This window comes from Xiphophorus hellerii, chromosome 10 (genome assembly GCF_003331165.1).
Source record: "Xiphophorus hellerii strain 12219 chromosome 10, Xiphophorus_hellerii-4.1, whole genome shotgun sequence".
NCBI classification, from domain to species: Eukaryota; Metazoa; Chordata; class Actinopteri; order Cyprinodontiformes; family Poeciliidae; genus Xiphophorus; species Xiphophorus hellerii.
The window spans coordinates 15,928,063-15,948,313 of record NC_045681.1 but is presented as its reverse complement, the minus strand read 5'-3'; the positions used below and the strand labels follow the sequence as shown (position 1 = coordinate 15,948,313).

Below are 20,251 nucleotides of genomic sequence, written 5' to 3'. Positions count from 1 at the left end.
CCAAACTTCTCCATTAAGTTAGTTCAGCTCTGTCCACTAAAAACTGAAAGAAACAACCTGGTACAGCAGGCGCAGCTCTGACAGGCTGCATGGATTGAAGGAAGTGAGAGTTGAGGTGTGATGGAGAACAACAGAAGAAGAAGGAGGAAGTTTGTCTGCTGAGCGGGTATTTCTTGATTTATAGGTGGAAACAGGAGGAATACTGAGGTTACAAAAAGTTTAAGTTTTGTTAGTTTGCAGATACTTCTTCAGTTCAGTAGAAGGTGATAAATCACTTCAGATTTAAAGGGCAGCAAGCATAATTTGGATTCCAGTGGGAACAGATGAGGCGCCCGCGTCTCCTCGTGATTTATGGACTGGGAGAGATGCTCGGAGGAACGGGGGACAAAAATGAGACAAGCAAAGAATTGTTTTCCAAAGTGAACAGAGACGAGGAACAAACTGTGATTCCAAACCGTTTGCTTTTTATTCTCTTTCTGCAGACAGATCAGTCATCGTTCAAGTCACAGTTTTGTTTTCTTTAAATCAACCGCTGTGAAAAACACCAAAACAAGAATTGGAAATAAACTAAAACATTCAGGAGATCTACGTTCGGCCAGAAATGTTTACAGATGTAGAAAGATGTCAGACAAAGGAAAACAAAGCGACTAAATTGGGACGACTTAGCTGGAACAACGGGAGGAGTAGTGGTGAACTCGTCACACTCCGAGGGTTGGGAAAGTGTGAGAAACTTCTGCCCACTCTGCTTCCCTACTGGAGCAGAGCTGCTTCAAACCAACTACCTGAACCAGTGGGTCTCTGGAAGCAACCAGGTGAAACGGTTAGCCCTCCGATCCACCGATACAGACCCAGCCTCTGTTCTACAACAGCAAAATATTTCACATAATGTTGTTCCATCAAGTTCCCTAAAATTAAAATCTGAATAAACTTTTACAAAATGGAACAATTTGAAAGACATTTTCAGAAAAAAGTAATTAATAAAAAAAAAAAAAAAAAGAGGATAATTTGACGTGTTTAACAAGATGATTCTGTGGAGCAGCAACACCGCAGCACGAGTGCAGCAATAAATAACGGTAAAATAATGAATAAATATTGTGATTTGGAGACTTTTGGACTTTCCCGTCGGGTCGTTTTCTCTCTCACACATACTGTTGGACCTAAACAATAGGACTCACTTACTGGAATCGAATCAACGCAGATTTCCTGCGAGAAAGAAATGGGGAATAATTCAAACCGATTCCCAGACCCAGTAAGGCGCGGAGCCGGTTCTGTTCCTCTGTGGAGCCGGTTGTATTTTGTCACAGTGGAGCTTCAGGATCAACATGTGCTGCTCCCGCTCAGATCCAACCAACCCACCCTGCTCTGTCGCAACTCTGCTTTCCTAATCCTTTACTCATTCTCTCTGGCATTCCTTCTTCCCTACATCCCCCCTCACCAGTTCCTTGTCTTCCACTTTTCCACATTCAGAAACCCTCAGGACCGCTCTGCAATCATCCAACCTCAGACATTCTTCCCCACTTGTTTTTGCCCAAGCGCCTCACTGCTCTCTTTACTAACGTCCTGCATCCTTCTAGTTTCAGTCTGCAGTTTCATTAAACCCAAAACAGAGCTGCACCCAGGCCCGCTTGGTTAAAGCTCTGTAATTAGCACTTCGCCTTCGGGGGGAGGGGGTGGTGAAATGACGATTAAAAACACGAATCAGTGATTACTCGACTCGTTTCAGGCATAGAGCTCATGCTTGACGTGACGCTGATGGGAACGGCCCCTGCTGGGTCCGGCTGCACACCAGCAGGCTCCGGGAACAATCTGGAAGTCTTCTCTGGTCCGTCCCCGTAGGGAACGTGAACATTCCTGCTCAGGAACGACTGAAAAGAGTCTGTGAGGAAAGTCCGTGTGCAGCACTTTGATCTAGAGCCACCTGGTCTGTGGCAGATAAATGAAGGCAAAACAACACCCTCTTTTATGCCCTGGGGGGGTAAAGGAGGCGCTTACAGAGAAATCCAGGACATTTTGCCTTCTTTTTTTTTTTTTTTTTTACAATGAGGTAGGTCACATTTTAAGCCTTCCACAGGTTCAGTCTTGCAGGTAGAAAATACCTCCACCAGCTGAAAGAGGGTGGGAATGGACCAGATGCTCCTGTCAGTCACTTCTCCAACAGATGCTTCCTCTGCTGCTCCCACAGAGCCTCTAGGTGGTCCGCCCTCTTCACAGCAGCCTATCAGAGCAAAGCAGAGGACGAGCCGAGTCAAGAAGAGCCGAGTCAAAAAGAGTCAAGAAGACTCTTGCCTTTGGCATGCCATTTCTTGACATATCATCAAGAAATGTTATCCTGCTAATCCAGTTTCTCATAAAACCCGCAGCTCTGTTCATTTCTGCAGAGGCAGAGCACAGAGGAAGTTAAAGCTGCAGATCTGTTCTGACGGGCCTGAGTGTCATCAGTCAGACATAAGAGTCACCAAAAGTTGTGACAAAAAGTCACGCTTCCTGATAAATGAATCAGATTGTTACATTATTTTTTTATATTTAAGCTTAAAAGTTAAAAAAAAAGAAAGAAAGAAAAAAGCAGAAATTAGAGCATTTTTTATGAATCAACAGACCAGCAAAAATTATAAGCACTGCAAGTTTAAACAATCAACATTTGTTTTTTTACAACTTTAGTTTTTTGGGGTTTTTTTAAATTGCCAATCAAACAGACTGAGGATTAGAAAGTGTGTTTCCATAGTAAACGTGACGTGGGGAGCTGCTTGGTTTGTGAGAGCGAGCCGTGTGTTTTCATGGATGCAGAGCAGGAAACTGGAAACTGGTGACAGGAAGTCACTCAGGACGCGTTTAAAAACCAGCCAAGGTTCAGAGAGAATAAAACACTGTACCTCACCTCATACTGCTTACGGAGATTATTCACAGTTTCTTCCTTCTTCAAGATGGCCGACTTTACCCTGGCAAATCAAGACAGAGGAATAAATAATAATAATAAAAATGAGCAAAATTTCTCTGAAAAAAAAAAAAAAGAGAGAAAAATCCACAAGAGCCACACATTTTTCTGCTTTTCACACCAAAGAGGTTCAAATCTTAATTGAAATCAGCTTATAAGACGCATTGTGGCTGGTTTGAGTTTGCTCTAAAACAGACATTTAGTTAAACTAGTCAGGACCTGGCATCAATAACTGAACCGTTTAACTTTCAAACCGAATGAACCGGAGAATCTGCATGTCGCTGCTGAGAAGTCAGAATATGAAGTAGATGTTTCATTTTTGTTATAAACACAGAATGAACCGATTCTTATCTTTTTTAATTGTCTAACAACATTTTAAAAAATTATTTCCCAAAACTATTCTCAGCATTATATAGACAGTATGTTTCTTTATAGAGCAGAGTATACTGCCCTCTGCTGGTAACTGCATGCAGCCCAGTTTATCTGCTCAAAATAGGAAAAAGGGTGAAGTTCTTGTTTATGGACGGATTTTGCCTGTTGGTTTGAAAACACATTGAAAGCAGTTTTTTATTGTCATAAAAACACAGTGACTCATAGGGCGTCAGTCCAACATGCCAAACCCTGCAGATGGATTCTGCAGAGTAGACATGGAAACTTTCCGTATGACGTAAAACTTGGCTCATGTTAGCACTGCAACACGTAGTGACTCTACTTCACCAGGGAAGTTATCTATGTTTATAGCTGGTGTGTCGCTGTGTGGACGAACAGAGAAAGTAACTGCAGGTGTTCCACAGAGATCTGTCTTTGGAGTACAAAACTTTTAAACTAGGTTTAACTTCATAAAAACACTCTTTATTATGAACCTGCACTGGCTAAACTACCCGGTTACAAGATAATTTTACATTTCTGAAACCATCACAATCTTTTTTGAAGCAAACACGGCGATAAGAAAGTCATAAAATTTGGACTTTTATGACTTTCTCACAAGAGTTTTTTATTATTTTCTCCATATTTTCAGAGCCATCTATACTTTTAAAGGTGATTTTTTTTAAACTTGTTGCAATGTTGCATGTTTTGATCTTCGTATTCAGTTTTTAGGACAACTCTAACATCTCTCTAGGGACACAAAATAAAAAACAGCCCTTTAGTAAACTTTTAACTATAATGCACTGTCGCGACTAAATTAAATATCAATGTTAATAACAATAATGATATCATCATCTCACCGTTGGTGGACTTCGGCCAGCTCCTCCTCCTTCTCGCGGGTGATCCTCTCCAGCTCCAACCGCAGCCTCGCTCTGACCTCTGACACCTCCACTTTCAGCCTGCGGTTCTCTTCCTCCGTCATCACCAGGCGATCTGCGAACTCCTGCCGTATCACTTCGGCCAGGCTGCGGCGCTCCTCGGCCAGCTTGTCTCTGGTCTGCGTGACGTCTTGGACCTCCTGTTCTTTCTGTCTGAGCGAGGCCTGCAGTCGGATCAGCTCTCCCTGCGCCTCCACCTGCTGCTTCCTCGCCTCCTGCTGTTTCTCCACGGCGGCCCTCTCCGAGCGCTCCAGCTCCCTCAGCTCGGCATCATACTTCTCCTTCAGGCGCCTTATCCTGAAAGAAGACAGCGTTAAAAAGATGATGATCCAGGTGACTAACTTCTCAGTTTATTTCTTAGTTATTTTTATTTTCTGTATTTATTCTTGTTAGTTTTATTGTAAGCATTTTCTCTGGAGTTGCAGTTTATTTGAGGGAAACATATTTCTGATGTTTGCCTTTGTTTTTTATTTCTTACATTTTTATTTCTTACATTTGTAGTTTCCAGAAGACTTAGGCCAGATTCAGAACTAAACAGAACTAAGTCTAATGTTTAAAATGGAGAGCTGTATAAATGTGTAAAAAAAAAAAGAGGCAAAATGCCAGGTTGAACCTTTGTATATGTTTGTGTAAGACAATTCTAGGAAAATAAATAAAAAGTTTGAAAAAAAAAGATTTTTCTTTCAGGTTGTACAGTTAATTTGCAAAACGCAATTATAGGATGGAAAAGCAGCATTTTATTTGCTTTTACATGAAGTCTCTGTATCCTGCCATGCTAAAAATTCAATATTAGAAGCTTTAACTGAATTGATTTGGCTCCTTACTAGCACAAAGACAAACAAAACCCCAAGTAAGATTATGCACTACAAAACCTTACCAAGTACCGGTAATTCTGGTCTGGTTTCTAGTGCAAATATCTTACTACACTTGAAATAAGACAAACTAACTTAAGAGTAACTTTTCAGCAAGATATAGAGGCTTGTTTTAAGTAAATAATTCCTTAATATTGATGAAAAAGTACTAGTTCCATTGGCAGATAAATTAACTTATAACACAAGAAAACGGTCTTGTAATAAGTTAAATAATCTGCCAATGGAACTAGGACTTTTTCATCAATATTAAGGAATTATTTACTTAAAACAAGCCTCTATATCTTGCTGAAAGTTACTTGTAACTTATTTTTTTCTTATTTCAAGTTTGCTACGATATTTGTACTCTAAACTAGACAAAAAATACTTGGTGAGATTTTGTGATTTTGCAGTGTGTCTTTTGTTACAAATATGTTGCACATGCTAAAATATCTGAACGCTTTAAGTCTAACTGTAAGAACAGCAAAATATCGCTTATAAAATGCAAAAATAAAGGTTTTTGTAACAGATCTTCATCACACACTTGTTGTCTGCAGCCCGCTCACACTCCTCCTTGTCCTTGCTCGTCTCCTCCTCCAGAGTCCAGATGGCGATCTGGATCTCTTTGTCTCGTTCTCGCCGCAGCTCTTCCTTCAGCTCGCGCTCATGGCTCAGCATCCAGGCTTCCTGCAGAGGAGAAGCAGGAGAAGCACAGACTCAGCCTCAGGTCAGACAGGATGAAACAGTAGCTGCAGAAAGGAAGCTGTTCAGAAATCTTGTATTTAAGTCGCCATTTTTTCATAGTGCTAGGAGAACATCTATTTTCAGAAAATAGGCTGAGATTAAACATTTGCAGACATTCACCTCTTTCTTCTTGTAGTTTTCTTCCCACGTCTGCTTCTCGACATCCAAACGTTCCTGCAGTATCTTCATCTCCATCTGAAACACAAACACCCCCCGTGAGCGTCTGCGCTCCTCAGACGTCGTGATGCAGATGAGAATCAGGCTCCCTCCGTCCTCACCTGGTGCCTCCTCTCCTGCTCCTCCCGGCTCCTATCCATCTCCTCTCTGAGGGCTCGACCAGCCAGCGAGCTGTTCTCCTCCAGCTGCCGCCGCAGCTCCTCCAGCTCGCCTCGCTGCCTGCAGCCAAACACAGACAGCTCAGAGAAGGAGCATCTCTTCAGGAACAGATTACTGTCAAGAACTAACCCTGAATGTGTCACATATCCTATGTTGTTACTGTAACTTTAAATATCTTTAAGACTTTAATTTGATATGAAAGTGAGACAAGCAGGGCTGCAACTAGCTAGTACTTTCTAAAATAAATATTAAGGAGTTATTGACTTAAAACAAGCTCCTATGTCTTGCTGAAAAGTTACTTGTAGGTTGATTTTGTCTTACTTCAAATGTCCTAAGGTATTTGCACTGGAAACTAGATCAAAAATACTGGGTAAGATTTAGTGTTTTTACAGTGTAGACTTTTAGTCTACACTCCTTTAGCCTGCGATGCTGCTGTGGACAACCTGCGGCCTCACCTGGCGGCCAGCTCGGCCAGCCTTTCCTTCTCATCGGCTACTTCCTTGTAGAGCCGCCTCCTCTGCTGCTGCAGAGACAGCTCCTCCTCCTGAAGCTGCTTCTCATACCTGACATCAGATTCAAACCCAAAGTCAGTCCGGCGTGAAACAAGCTGCCAAACTTTCATTTCAATAACAAACCATCATTCATGAATGAAAGAAAGGAAAACTATGTGGTGCGCTGAGAACCAGCGACAGCCATGCCCATTTTACAGTGAGATATTTTACTGAATAGTTTACCAAAAGTGATGTGATGACGTCACTCACCTCTGCTTGGCCAGCTCCCTCTCCCTCTGACACTGCTCCTCCTTCTCCGTCTCCAGCTGCTGTCGCAGCTCTTCACTCTGCCGCACGTATCTCTGAGCCGCTCGCTCGTCGGCCTGCAGCAGCTCCGCTTCGTGCAACGTCCGCAGCTTCTTCAGCTCCTGTTTGTGCTTTGAAATGAGCTTCTGGACTTCCGGCTCCAGCCCTGACAGGGGACGAAGGAGAAGAGGAGAGAGGTTTATGGTCAATAGAAATTCCTGATATTTACTCCACATTTGATGAGACTCGATGGGAAAACAAGCTTTTAAGAGGAACTGTAGTAAGTTTTTTTTTTTTATTGGCAGCAAGAAACAACAAATGACCAAGAAGAAACACAAAAATCAGGACAGTTTCATTCTGGATACAAATGGTTTGTGCTTCTCTTACTTCTATGTCATAACCACTGGCTAAACTAATGTAAACAATGTTGACTTTAGGTAAAATGGTTATTTGTTTTAAAAAACTTTTAGCATGAAACATTTAATCTCAGGTTTTCTTTTCAATTGACTCTACCTTTGATTGTGATCTCTTTGATCTTTTTGGTTTTCTCATCGATCCATTTCTCTCTGCGGATCTTTTCTGTGGCGCTCATCAGGTCCTTTAACTTTTTAATCTCCTGCAGAAACGAGGCGTCAGAGTAACTAACCAGAGAAATAAAATCTGAGTCTAACAAAGACACGAAGGCAGGAATGATGTTAGTAAGACAGGAAGTGAGGTATCTGAGAGGAAACAATGGCAAAAAGAAAATAAACTGGAAAGCATGAATGTGATTAATTTTAAGAAGTCACTCAGAGGACTCACATGCAGGCAGACTGTCCATGAGAAGTGATGTCAGACATATTGATGACATGAGAAATGAATGAAAAATAACAAACAAACAAAAAAAAAAACAGGCATGAGCCAAAAGTTCCACAGATTCAGAGAAGAAAATCCTGTTACCTCACACAAGGGGCCAAGAATTTGCCACACCTACAAGGTGAAAAAGAACAGGTAAACCCACAAGAAAGAAGAGAGGGGAAGGGAAGAAAGGCACAAGGGATGAGAGGAGAGTCTTAAACAGAAGCAGAACCACAAGAAAGCAGGTTACAGTCAGCGGAAGATGCAGAGCACAGAATGGCTTGCAGTGGAAACACCTCTGAGTCTCACTCACCATTTCATGCTGCTGCTGCATATGTGCAATCTTCTTAGTGTACTTCTGGTCCACCTGCTTCAGCTCGGCCACCACGCCTTCACAGCGCTCACTCAGAGCTTTTTTATCATTGATCAGCTAAGGACAGACAGAAAACCTCAGATCAAACAGTAAAACAGCAGGTGTTTTTTTGTTTGTTTGTTAGGTTGTTTTTTTAAGTTTGGTGCTCACCTGGTCTATGAAGGTCAGGTGTCTCTGGATGGTGGCTTCATATTGTTCCTTCTGCAGCTGGAAGTTTCTGCTCAGCTCTTTCTCCGTCTCCTTCACATGTCTTACTGTCAGCTCCCTCTGTTGAGCCTGCAGTGGTAAAAAACCCCAAAAAGAAACACACCCGAAGGTGTAAGTGTGTAAACTAGCAGGAGTAGAAAAAAATTTCGTGCATTGTCGGCTTCCACACCAATGCAGCCTGCAGCATGTTGACGGTGCGTTTCTTCTCCTCCAGCTCCAGTTTGATCCTCATCATGGAGCTGCTGACTTCAGCAGCGGTGGCCGACACGTGATCGATGCCGACCAGCTCCTCCTCAGACAAGACGGCCTGGGAACAACAACAACAAACATCAACAATGAGATCAACAGGCGATGGTCTACAGTTCTAGTTTAAAACACAAATGAACTGCAGGAATTAGAAGATCAGGTCTTCTTTTTTTTAAATCAGTGAACACACCACACCTTAGTGCTACCAGATTAACTAATAGTTACTGACTGAAGAAGACAAAAAGTGAGTTATTTTCAGTATTAGCCAGGTTTTGACATCAGGAAGCTCACTAATGTAGGAAGGAAATTATTTATGGTGAAACATGTCTAGAGTTTATTCAAGATGAGAGAGGGAGCGAAATCCCTTCAGCAGATAACAGGAAGGCTCAAAATATTAGAAAGGTCAAACTAAGGACTAGGTTTGTAAATTACAGATGCTTAGTTTTTATTGTGTAGCATTGTTCACCATGCTCTCCTTGGTGAAATAAACTTGTATTGAATCAAAGTTTCTCTTGTTTTATGCTTTTGAGATTTCAAACTGTGTCCTTCATGGAGCCTGGAACATGAAGCCTTCATGAAATCGAAGAGTGAAGGTAAAGATATAAATCTAAGAATACACAGTGGTCCCGTTTAATCATGCTAATCACTAGTATAAAACACTAAACACAATTAAAAAATACCAAACCATTAAGTCCTGCTTTTAAAATGGTGTAATCCTGTTTTACAGAGACTTCCATCACACATAGAAACGGTTCTGCTGTTCTCATTATGAGAAACTGGAATTGTCCAAAGGAAATATCGGCAGGTTAAAGCTTTGCATGAATAAGATACAGGAAAGCAGCCACAAATTTGTAATCATCTCTACTAGTTAAATGAAAAAATATGAAAATAAATAATTGTCCACCTCTCTATGTGACCCAGAGGTGACCGACCGTGGCCGCTCCTGCTCCGACTTCTCCATCTCATCCAGGAAGCTCATAATGCTCTGCAGCTTGGCCTCAGAGAGCAGAGCGCCCCCGTCTGGCAGCACGGGATGCTGATTCAGCTGGCCGTGGCGCTCCAGGTTATCCGTGGTCAGAGAGTCCCCATCCTTTGATGAGGTTCAGATGTGAGCCGGTCGATTTGTTACAGTTTCAGCAAAAAAAAGTGGATAAAAAAGCAACACTGACCTCATCTATCCAGGCATACTTCTCCTTCTGATAACACCTGGGCTCTGACAGTTTCTCCGGCTCCTCCTCCAACAGCTTCAGGGTGTCCAGCAGCTCATTCAGGGTGGTTTTGGACTGAGGTCGGCTGGACGGAGCTCCCTGACGCTGGTCCTCCACACTCACTGACCTCTGCAGGAGGTCCTGCAGCACACACATACCGGACAAGCTCAAAAATGTTACCAAATAGAAAAACTACAAGAAAATACTAAACAGGAAATATCCCGTTCCTTACCTGGGAACTTCTGTGATGTGAGAAAACGGGGGAAACTGCTCTGAACCCAAGATCCGCTCCGTCATTTACAACATTTAGATTAAAGTCTGGAGAAACAAACAAAGCCAGTTTCAATCCTCTGAAACCAAACGTGCTTTGACCAAGACACTGACGTGAACCGACAGGTCACACCTGTGTTCTTAGATTTGTTGTCTGTGGGAGACTTTGGGTTGTTGTTGCTGCTCAGTGGGGCTAGACTGTTGTTGGTCGGTGGGATCCTGAGAAGTTTCTTCCGTCCTCCTGCTCCAGCTTTCCTCTGGTTTTCAAGTTCCACTTCGGATGTCTGTTCCTCTGCTGCCCGGCGTGCTGGTTTCTGCTGCAGCTCCTGTAAGACACCACCAGATGGAGACAAAAAACAATACACAGACCATGGGCTAAAGCACGGGTGTCAAACTCCAGTCCTCAAGGGCCGCTATCCTGCAGTTTTTAGATGTGCCACAGGTACAAAACACTGGAATGAAATGGCTTAATTACCTCCTCCTTGTGTAGATCAGTTCTCCAGAGCCTTAATGACCTAATTATTCTGTTCAGGTGTGGTGCAGCAGAGGCATATCTAAAAGTTGAGGACTGGAGTTTGACACCCCTGGGCTAAAGTTATCCTTAAATAAACAACATCAGATGTTTTCAGTTGAAGCAGAGCAAGAAGAATGATCCTTATTATCTGTGCTGAGTTTTCCCGCTCAGGATGGAACAATTAAAGACCTGGAGGTCCAGATGGTTTATGAGAAAAGAAGATGGGGAAAAAAAAAAAAAACTCACCTGAGAGCACTGGGACCCTTTGTTACTGGATAAAGCTGGAGAAATAGCTCTGAAACTCAGCTCTGCAAAATCAGCTGGGATGTTTAAATTGGAGTCTGTTGAAACACGTAACCAATCAACCATTTTAATGCAACGGCAAAAATCTATGCCTAAATAAGGATGAATTATTTAAAAACACAAGGAATGACAGCCAGGACCTACAGACCTGTGTTCTTAGTCTTGGTGTCGGTGGGCGACATCGGGGAACTGTTGTTGTTCGGTGAGGTTGGGCTTTTGTTGGCGATGGAAATCTTGGGCTGCTTCTTTCGCCCCACAGCCCCAGTTTGCCACAGGTTTTCCAGCTCTGATTCTGCTGCTTGCTGCACCTCTGAAGTTCGCTGTGCTCTTTTCTGCTGCAGCTCCTGTAGCGCACCACCAGAGGGAGACAAAAGACGGGGTTGTAAACGTAATTCCTTGATCAAATTCAACAATTAAGAAATACTTGTAATTAAGCACGTGTTATCTAGGCATCATAATAAAATCTGTTTTATATTTACCGTCAGTGATCTACACAAACACACTGCAAAAACACAAAATATTACTTACAAAGTATTTTTGGTCTAGTTTCTAGTGCAAATATGGTAGTACATTTGAAATAAGATAAAGCTAACTTCCAAATAACTGTTCAGCAAGAAATGTGAGCTTGTTTTAAGAAAATAATTCCTGACTATTGATGAAAATCTAAGTAAAATAATCTGCTGGTAGAACAAGACATTTTCCCATATTATAAGTTAAAATGTTCCACTGACTTGTGATTTCACTTGTATCTAATACTTATTTATCAATATTGAGGAATTATTGACTTAAAACAAGTTCCTATATTTTGCTGAAGTTACTTGCAAGTTATTTCAAATTTACTAATTTATTTTCACTAGAAACTAGACCAAAAATACTTGGTAGTGTTTTGCATTTTTGCAGCGTATTTGCAATCATTTAAAAACAAGAAAGTTCTTCAAATTTGTCATATTAGTGATAATTGTGTGTAGCTGCCAAACTGTAACATTGAAAAAAAATGTATACACCTTTTTCACATTCTGTCATGTAACAACCATGAACTTCAATGCACTTTTATATAATGTAATAACTATTATTTTTCTTCCACCTCACATTATGTGCTACTTTTTTAGTCTGTCTCATAAAATGCTTAATGCTGGAAAAACTCCCCCTTAACTGAAGTTTTATCACGTTGAAATCAGCCGAAGTGAATGGGTGCAGTAAAGGTTTGCACCTGAATGGCAGCGAGACGAGCAAGTCGAGCTTTCTCCTCACGAATCCGCTTCCTTTCTTCCCCTCTCCTGTGCTGCTGCAGGTGATCACCTTCCTTTTTCTTCTCCTCCCACTCCTGCAGATAAAAAAGTGTTTTAATGCAACGAGAAGAGAAACACTGCTAAGACCACAGAAGGACTAATAAAGACCTTTCTTTTATTGGCGAGGATTTGCTCAAGGGCCGCCTGGTGGCTCTGCTTCCTCCTGCTGAGACGTCTGTACCAGCGCTGGATAGCGACCGCGGCTTGGTTCACCTGCTGGATAAACCTTCACGTAGACAACACATAAAGGCTGTGAGCCACACGTCAGAGCACCGGCAGGAAAACGTTCCCACAGACGGGACCGACCTTTCCGCCTCCTGCTCTGTGACTTCCCTCCTCCGCGGCGGGACAGGGCTGCAGCGCTGAGCAGACACCGGAGATCTGTTGTTGGAGGTGGAGGACGAGGAAGAGAAATTCTTCTGAGACTTTGTGACAGAACCGTTCTCTAGCTGCACCTCGTCGTTCGCCGTGGCCTTTAGGATGTTGCTGAAAGAAAGACAAGAAAGCATCTGTAAGTCAAGAGAAATCTGAAAGCCACACGCTTTCGTTTCTTGTTTTTAAAATGAAAAATCTGTTGTTTCCACAAAAGCAGAACTGAGACGTACTTGAAGGAGGGCTTCTGGTTTGAGCTCTTCGGTGTGAGAGGCTTCTCAGAGTAGTTGTTGTGTAAAATGGTGGTGACCGAGTTGCCCACAGCTCCTTTGTTGCTCCTGAAAAAAAAGAGAAACAGCTAAATTTAGCTATAATTCAAGGAATATTGATTTAAAATACTTCCACTTCATCCGCTGGTAAACTGTAATCCAGGATTTTGTTTCACCGCGGCATAAACACGATTCATTTATGTTAGCCACCAACTACAAGGGTGGACAAGGACAAAGATTCTGCCTTGACAAGCAGAGCTCAGGACGGTAAGGGAGACAAACTCACCAGGTGAAAGATGCAAACTGGTTGTTTGAGAGGCTTTCCCTCTGGAGCTGGGTAAAACAATGTTGGAAGTTTACCCTGAACTGTTGGCTGGATGAGACTTTTACTTTTTTAAATTTTAATACAGCTGCGTTCATTTATATGGGCATCAATTCACAACAAATAACTTTGATACACATTCCAAGAAAAAAGCTCCAGTGAATGTCCAACCAAGATGATGATCCAAACGAGCAAAGAATTTATTGACGAGACATGAAATCAAACATCTTCCATCTCAGTCTTCTGACAAATCTTGGAGAAAAGCTTGGAGAGCTAAAGAGGCGAGAGCAGGAAAACAAAGATCCCTCTACTGGCTTCATCTTTGTCAAATGTTAGAGAAGACATATTCTTCTGTACTAGTGAAGAAAGAAGAGCTATACGAAGTATTAACAGAAAGGGGAACCAATTTGTGCCTCGTTTTGGTTGCTTTTTTTTTTTTTTTTAAATAAATGTCACAAGTGTTCTTTAGTCTTTGTTGAACTGAAAGTGTTTGTTGTGATGCAGATTGTTTGCTTTATCTTTTCTTTTTTTCCTCTTCTGTCAACTCTTGAGTTGGGGATAAATAAAGTTGCTTGGTTGTTTTGACTATAAAAAATTTAACTTGCAAGTTTTTATTTTAAAAAGTAAAACTGTGTAATTGTGTGGGAGTGCACTCCTAAAGGCAGCGCTATCGGGTGCCATGATCAGCAGTTATGAAACATGAGAAGCAGCCCTAGATCCACAGCCAAGCACTGTAAGTAAGATACCCAAGCTGCAGTGTGTGTGTGTTTGTTTGTGTGTGCTTGTTTTGCCCACCTGTTGTTGGCGGTGAAGGTGGCAGCCAGAGGGATGCCAGGCTCTTTCTTCTTCAGGCTGGTTGGAGAGTCCATGCTGCCGGTGCTGCGGGAGCTCGCATGCAGCGGGAAGATTCTGGGCTGATCGTCCTTTAAATGGAAGAGCATTTTGTTTGCATTGCATAGCTGCAAAACAGCTGGCAACATCTTTTATTTTGACACCATAAACTAGTTTTGTTCACGAAGGTGGAACTGACTGGGCAACGTAAGACCTGCCAGCGTGTGTTTGATTGTAAATACCAGGATGTTCCATGTGGTTCTCTCTGGGGAGGTTTTACTGAGGCTCGCCAGTTTCTTTCGCCCATCGGAGCTGCTGTCGAACAGAGTCAGGTAGTCCCCACTCTGTTCCTGACTGAAAAAAAAAGAAAAACAAACACACAAACCAGACATGTTGATTCCAGAAGCTGAACAAATGTAATTTAATCTCAGTGACTCCTTAAAGAGGATGACACGGCAGCTTTAGGCCAACGCGGGTTTCGGTTTTGTCTTTAGATGTGAGTCACTGCAGCTCATCTGGTAGATTTTCTGACAGCTTGGATCATAGCAGCTTTTTGTGATTAACTGTCGTCATGGCAGCTGGATAAAAGGGACCCCTCCCATTCTGTTCTTCTGGAATTTAGTGTGCTGCAGCTGACTGTCTGTTCGGGAGAAACTCTGTGATGGATTCCAAGTAAATGTGTCCATATGTTGATCCTGAGGACCTGGAGCCTCTCGGGCCACGATGAACAGATGCAGGGTGACCCCCTAGTCTGGCTGAATCTGTCTTAACTGAATTCATGGGTCTTTGGGAGGAGGCGGGGGCGCAACCAGCTGGCTCAGTGAAAAGCTATCTGACTCCACTATTCAGGCAGCACATTCCTCCAGTTTGTGCTGGACGATAAGGGATAGATGCAGCAGGGAGGGGGTGTTGAGTGACCCGCCGAGAGCCTAAAGAGACTCAATGGACTCCGGGGGGGTATTTTCAGAGTCCCTACATTTAAAGCCCCCTCCTCCAGCTGAACCAGAGAGAGAGGAGGAGCCTCCTGGCAGCTGCCGGACAATAGAATGTGAATGTGAACACACTCTTCTCTTTTTACTAGCTTCTGGCAGAGGGGGTAACCTGACCCGAGAAGTCCTGGCCCTCCCCCCTCTAACACGGAACAAAGAAGGCCCGGAAACCCTCCAAGACCCCAGCAGCAAACACCCGACTTCTCCCCATGCTTTAACTTAGGAGCACAACTCCTATTGTCTGAAACGATGAAGTTTCAGCGCTGCCAGCTGTCGCTCAGGCTTCAGCCTAAAGAGCTCCACAACAGAGCTGAGGGTCTGACACAATCACAGCTCACAGGCTGTTTGTGATACCTGAAAAGTCCAAATTCTCTCCTGATATTTACACAAAGCGATTCCTTCAAATTTTGCAATTTGTTGCTTTAGAGCACATGTGTTAAATTCAAGGTCCAGGGGCTAAATCCGGCTCGCCAAAGCTTTTTATGTGACCCGTAACACTCCAGATGCCAAATTACATCAATCAGTCCCTCCAGCAATTGTGGAAATTCCTGTAGAATCAACAAATCCCTGCATTTTTCACATGAATGCATAATTGTGAGCCTATTGTAAATTTTCCACTAACATGGTCAAGCCAACTGGGTTTATTTGAGGCCAACCCCCACCTGCAGGGGGCAGTATTCCTTAATTTTATGACATTGCTCCCTCAGCCTTATTCAATCTCAAGTTATAGCGACCAACATTGCGAGTAACAAAAAGTCACCTTTAACATCATACATAAGTGCAAATATTGCAAAATTCCTTGCAAATATTTCTAAGTTAGCACCATATAATATTTGATTTTGACTAAAACAAAAAAATCACAAAAATAATTGCAAAATCCTGGAGAGACTGATCAATGGGAAAAGATGTTCAATATTTAATTTTAACGGCTTATTGGATGCAGACACAGCTATTTATTAATATTTTGACAGTTTGTTCAGGGGTTTTTATCAATACATTTGGGCACAACAGGCCCTTATGAACATTCATGATCTTGATATGTCCCAAATGATTTTGACAGCCCTGCTTTAGAGGCAGATTGGAGCTGGCTCAGCCTGAGGCTCTGCAGACATGAATCAGCACATCCTGTTGTGATCACACTCCACTGTGTCAATGATAAAAAAAACTGGTTTGACTCAGAGAAATAAGAGAAATGGAAATGAAAATAGACACTCCTGCTCCAGAATGTGTGTGTGTGTGTCTTCACCTTAAACTAAGGTTGGCCTGCTGGTTGACCTGAGTGGTGCTGTTGGATCGCCTAAGGTTCTTGATGGAACGGCAGCTCCCGGAGTTGGTGTCGCTCTGTGGGTAGAGAAGCTTTGTTGGGAATGGCCAGGAGGAATCAATAAGAACAAAAACAAACTGTTCTTAGCAGAAGCCCACCAGCGTGTTGCGCTTCCCTCTGCCATCAGCAGCCACCGACACGGACACAGACCGAGAGAAGTGCTTCCCTGGAGATGCGCTGCTGGGCCGTTTGGACACAGAGAGCCGGGAGCCCAACAGGCTGAGGTCCACAGCGTCTCCAGAAGAACATGACGGGACAGACGAGGGGCTGCGTGTCGTATGCATGCTTCTAAAATCTGGAAAACATTGCAGAAAGGCATTTTGGAGGGTATTAAATAATAAACAATAGAGATATAGACACTATATATCAAGCAGGTTGCCAGTAGTTTAATGTAATGTTCAAAAGTTGTGACATTTTAATATTTACTACTTTGCTTTGGTAACAAAATCCTAGCTGAACATAAATGTCAAAAAAGTAAAACTTCGGAACAGTGAAAAGAGTTTTGGCTGAGTTTCTGTGTTGGAGCAAGAATTTAAGTTTCTGTCCAGCTTTTAGTTAGTTCAGACCTCTAAGATCAAATTTAGCGGCACCAAACGTTGTCACCGCAAAGTTGTCAAGGAAACAGTTAATATGCCCCTTTGGAAAAATAAATTACAAAAGCTTTACTTGAATTTCAAAGTGTTACTATTTCAGAAAGATTTTGTGTCTTAGCTACAAAGCACTTCCTCATTTTTCCTAAGTCTTTTTAATACGGCGGAGAGACAAGATGACTTCATGAAAGAATCATGAAGGTGGTTTTCATTGCAATTTTCTTCCCAACAGGTGTTGATGTGACAGAGGGAATCCTCCTGCATCAATACAAAAATATGAGCATTAATGACAGCAGGTGGCAAACAGTTACCATTAGGTACCATCTAATCGGAGCTTGTAGGTGTTGAATATCTACTTAGGAAGATGACTGTAGTGACACACCTTTCCATCACTAGAGACTCTTTATTCTCCTGCGCCAGGTCGTATGACCAGCTGGATTCTAGTCTGTAACCTTCCAAATTGTTGCGTGTAAATAAAAACAACTATTATTGCGACTAAAATTAATACTCTGCGTCTGCAAAAGTTCTGTGGTGAAAGCAAAAAAGTGAGACAAATTTGAGTTCATTGCAATTGTCAACAGTTGTATCACAGTTAAATAGATAGATGATCTATAGAGATATAGATTTTAGGTGGTTGTGTTTAAGTACAATGTAACGGATGAATTATGAGATCAAATTTGTTTGAGAGTGTGAAACATTAAGTGACAAAAAGCTGTTGTGTCTAAAGTTTAAATCAATTAAAAAAAAACATAATAATTAGAAACAAAAATTTGTTTGGGTGAATAAATTGCTCAGTAGAAAACTCAAGTTAAACTGCTTAGTTAAACCCAAGTTAATAAATAACTTGAGTTTAACGAGCCTCAATAGAAAAAGTGTATTTCAAAAAGCGATCATAATTTCTAAAAACAAAATGTGCTTAGGTGTCTTTCAGTTGTTACACTGGCATAATTTTATTTATCAAAATAAAATGTTTGCAAACTGCTTCATCAATATTCAGTTTAGTTCAAGTGAGTAATACTTTTTAAATTCCAAAGGGTAATTAGGTTTTTTTTGGTCATTATAACTAAGTATCTTCAGAGTTATATTGTGAAGAGGATGCTCAAGATTGACCATTATGATTTTTTTATTATCTTATTTTTATATTGTTGACATTCAAGACGAGTACTCTAGCGTCTAGTTCATCTCTGAAACCAACAATTCCAGAATCATCTATTTCTGCTGCTGACTTGCACTGAAATAATATTCAGAGTTAAATTTTAACAGCTTGTTTGATGGAGTCAGTTCAACATGTTGTTAACATGAGGACTCAGTGAGTTGAACCACAGAAGAACAGCAACCTGTTGGTCCCCCCCGCAACACCCGACAACAAATCCACTCACTAAAATCCCAGCCACTGCAAGAACATGGAATCCTTTGATTACGTTTTCAAATAGTTTACTGTGTCAGCTATAAATCTACAATCTGATTTGTGACCTAAATAACTGAAGGTATTTATTGTGTACTACCACTGAAGGCCGATAATACTTACTAAAAAGCTACTTTTTGGTAGTTATTAACTACAAACTTTGACCCATTAAGTAACAGGAACAGTTTTTTTGTAAAGAAACATTTAGTTAATAGTGTTGCAGATTAATTCAAACTCTGCGGCAGATTTATGCTATGATACTCTACGTCTGCAAACTACTGTGAAAAGAGGTCCTAAAACTAAAAGCATGTTTAAGATGCTTTGAAAGACTCCAAGATTTTAAATGACAATAAAGTTTGGTGCCCATCAGTCTCTTTTATGTTTAATATTACAACATTTATACTATATCATATTTAGTGCAAAACAAACAAAAGTCAGCACACGATATAATACAGTGAGCATAAAGTATATTACTTTAATCACATTAGCCACTTGACATCATCTATATAACAACACTTTAAGAAAATTTCCGTTCTTGTTTCTAGAGGTCAAATAATAATACTGGCTGAGGAAAGGATAGAAATTATGTAACTGAATGCTCCTTTAGTCTGCTGCTATGTATTCTTATTCTAAAAAACTTTACCTGTGACGTTCCTGGCAGCAGCAAACCATCTTTTTACCTGCTATTGCAGGATGCAGTTTCAATAATTCCTGTTGGTAGATGTACGTAAGCTATTCAACTATAATTTTCATTCATGTTAACAACAAAAATAAAATGTCATTAAAGTTTTGCTCCAACAAAAAAAGTATTTGATTTGATCATCAGATTTTAAGAACTGCACTTCTAAAGCATAAGTCTTTAAATTTATGTCATCTAATACCTCCGTAACATTTGTCATCAGAAATATGACAACGTCTAATTTCAGTTTCAGACTTCAACCATACTGTCTGCCATCAAAAAATAATGGAAAGCCATTTTGTTTCTCAGCTGGATTTAGTATATTCTACAGTAGCACACATTACATTTAGGTTGAATAAAGAGGCTATCACAAGTTAAATACTTCACATTTATTTAACCGCTAATAAAGCAGATCATTTATCAAAGATTTCTTTAATGTTCCCTGGTAATATCTTAACAAAAAAGAAAACTACTTTCTGTGATTATAGGTTTTAACTTTTCATAAGCTATAGGACTACCGTACTAAAAAGGTTGTAGCTTTATGGTGGAAGATCCTGAAAATGCTGCAAATATACCCAATAACTGGTTTTGTACAAGAAGTACTGAATAAAAATATACGTAACTGTGAATCTGACTTCTGTATCAACGTTTCTGGGAGATCCTAAGCACCTGCCTAATTTCCTTTTGGCTTGGCCTACCTCTGAATCAAACACAAAATTACACGCAACACTCGCAAGTTAACATAACCCAAATTTAGACGTTATCACAAAAGGGTACATGCGCCGTAAGGTTATGATAATATTTAAATCATTCGTAAAATTTGTGATTTCAGAACTCGAGATACAGTTAAAATGATACCAGCGCAAACATGTCTTATTAGAAAAGTACTAAAAACGGTGTTTTTTAAATGAAGTCTGGTGGGAGCGTTTCAAGCTAACTGTTCCTCTAACGGCCGTAAAGCCAAACACAAACCCGTTTCTCCTCTGGAGGAAAGACTCACTTCACGGACGGGATGGCGGCATGGCTGATAATCTGCAGTGTGCCCCCGCGGCCGTGACTTTTATTTCCAAAACAATCCTCCGATAAACTGCGAAAGTCCTCCGTGGACTGTGGAGCAAATAACGCGTATCATCATCTCTGTGGTAACAACGCGAATACATCCCCGCCCCCCTCGCCGTCTGTCATTGGTGGAAACGGAAACGTCGTATGCGTGTTCTTTCATCTGATTGGTCGCAGGAAAGTGTCAACCTAATGTATGGATG

At 41.4% G+C, this 20,251-nt stretch overlaps 1 protein-coding gene across 3 annotated transcripts; it reads right to left on the bottom strand.

Annotated features, from left to right (window-relative positions):
• Positions 1–442: 442 nt before the first annotated feature.
• Positions 443–20,143, bottom strand: cep131 (centrosomal protein 131). 3 transcript variants are annotated; one of them, XM_032574855.1, is made up of 28 exons: positions 19,962–20,143; positions 16,414–16,610; positions 16,238–16,332; positions 14,245–14,356; positions 13,967–14,094; positions 12,814–12,918; positions 12,515–12,694; positions 12,317–12,434; positions 12,130–12,243; positions 11,068–11,263; positions 10,863–10,957; positions 10,236–10,428; positions 10,065–10,150; positions 9,794–9,973; positions 9,529–9,714; positions 8,548–8,685; positions 8,322–8,447; positions 8,112–8,228; positions 7,901–7,930; positions 7,475–7,577; positions 6,926–7,127; positions 6,620–6,727; positions 6,107–6,224; positions 5,949–6,023; positions 5,629–5,771; positions 4,159–4,533; positions 2,876–2,936; positions 443–2,215 (listed from the first exon to the last, which is right to left on the bottom strand). In XM_032574855.1, the coding sequence occupies exons 2-28, from the start codon at positions 16,597–16,599 to the stop codon at positions 2,144–2,146; spliced, it is 3,642 nt and encodes a 1,213-aa protein (XP_032430746.1). In that variant the 5' UTR covers positions 16,600–16,610; positions 19,962–20,143; the 3' UTR covers positions 443–2,143. The 3 variants fall into 3 exon arrangements, with proteins under 3 accessions (XP_032430746.1, XP_032430745.1, XP_032430747.1); XM_032574854.1 differs by having other exon boundaries at positions 19,990–20,143; XM_032574856.1 differs by lacking the exon at positions 7,901–7,930 and having other exon boundaries at positions 19,990–20,143.
• Positions 20,144–20,251: the final 108 nt, after the last annotated feature.